At 49.0% G+C, this 1,051-nt stretch overlaps 1 protein-coding gene across 1 annotated transcript; it reads right to left on the bottom strand.

The window, feature by feature from the left end:
- Positions 1-742: 742 nt before the first annotated feature.
- K452DRAFT_210264 (uncharacterized protein) lies at positions 743-1,015 on the bottom strand (the record flags this gene model as incomplete). Its single annotated transcript, XM_033536158.1, has 1 exon — positions 743-1,015. A coding segment is annotated over one exon (273 nt), but the record flags the coding sequence as incomplete, so codon positions are not given.
- Positions 1,016-1,051: the final 36 nt, after the last annotated feature.

Below are 1,051 nucleotides of genomic sequence, written 5' to 3' on the forward strand. Positions count from 1 at the left end.
CCGTGTGCTACATTCGCTTGGAAAAGGCGTATTTCGTTACGGCCAGTATTCCTATTTGGTCTCGGTTTCATTGGCGAGAAGGCGTATTCTGTTCAGTCTCGTCTGATGCGATTTCTAGTTCCGGACCTTATCCCTTACCGGCTTGCGTAGGGTTAGTAAGGCGGCTGGCTGTAGCTCTAGCTTTCCTTACTATCCTGAGCGCAGCCTTAGAAAGCCTAGTAATGACTCCGTTCTTAACTGTTGGCCGAGCTGGGCACGTTCTTTCGTCTGTAGTATGAGGACTAGCGTAGTTATAGTACTTAGGGTCCGACTCGCAAGCAGCGTGATCGGTTGATCTATATCTAATGTACCTACTAGATCTTTAACAGCCCCGTGCGTCGTGGTAGCCGTGGCATTTAGTACATTAGAGAATGCTGGCTTTGCGTTTGATTTGGCGAGCCCTAGCGCTCGTGCCGAATAGCCTAAAAGGTAGCGTTGCCTTAGTAAAGGAGACTACTAGTATTCCTTCTAGTGTATCTTCAGTAGACCGTCGCGACTATGTGGCTCGTGTAGGGGTAGAGCTAGTCTAGGAGGAGATCTCCTCGGTTAGTAATTGTAGGTTAACCTTATATCGTTCGCCGTTAAGGCCGACTATCTACTTTAGGGTTTGGTCGACTACGTAGGTATACTAGGTCTGTGCGATTTCGGCTTTCCCGCTAATGAGGGTGGCTATATTGTCAGCTTTGCCCCGGATTGCTGACGTGGCAGCTTTACCGCTTGGGACGATTGTAATCCCTGATTTAACGTGTTGGACTTCTCGTATAGTATCTTTTACGAGGTCTAGTTGCGTGATAATAGCTGCTTTGATTGCGAAGGGTTGGTGGTTGCGCGCTGGGTGGTCCGGAGGAAGTCTAATAAAAAGCCTGTTGTCTTTTTCTTTTAAGTCCTGTGCCTTTAGGGTCTTATACGCTGTCGCCTTGTGTTTAGGGCGTGGCGTTTCCTTGGGAGCTCCCTGCGTAACGGCTTCCGCATAGCTCCGGGGTTGGCATGTTGGTTTAGGGGTTTCCTCTAT

The sequence above is a fragment of the Aplosporella prunicola genome, assembly GCF_010093885.1.
Source record: "Aplosporella prunicola CBS 121167 unplaced genomic scaffold K452scaffold_20, whole genome shotgun sequence".
NCBI lineage: Eukaryota > Fungi > Ascomycota > Dothideomycetes > Botryosphaeriales > Aplosporellaceae > Aplosporella > Aplosporella prunicola.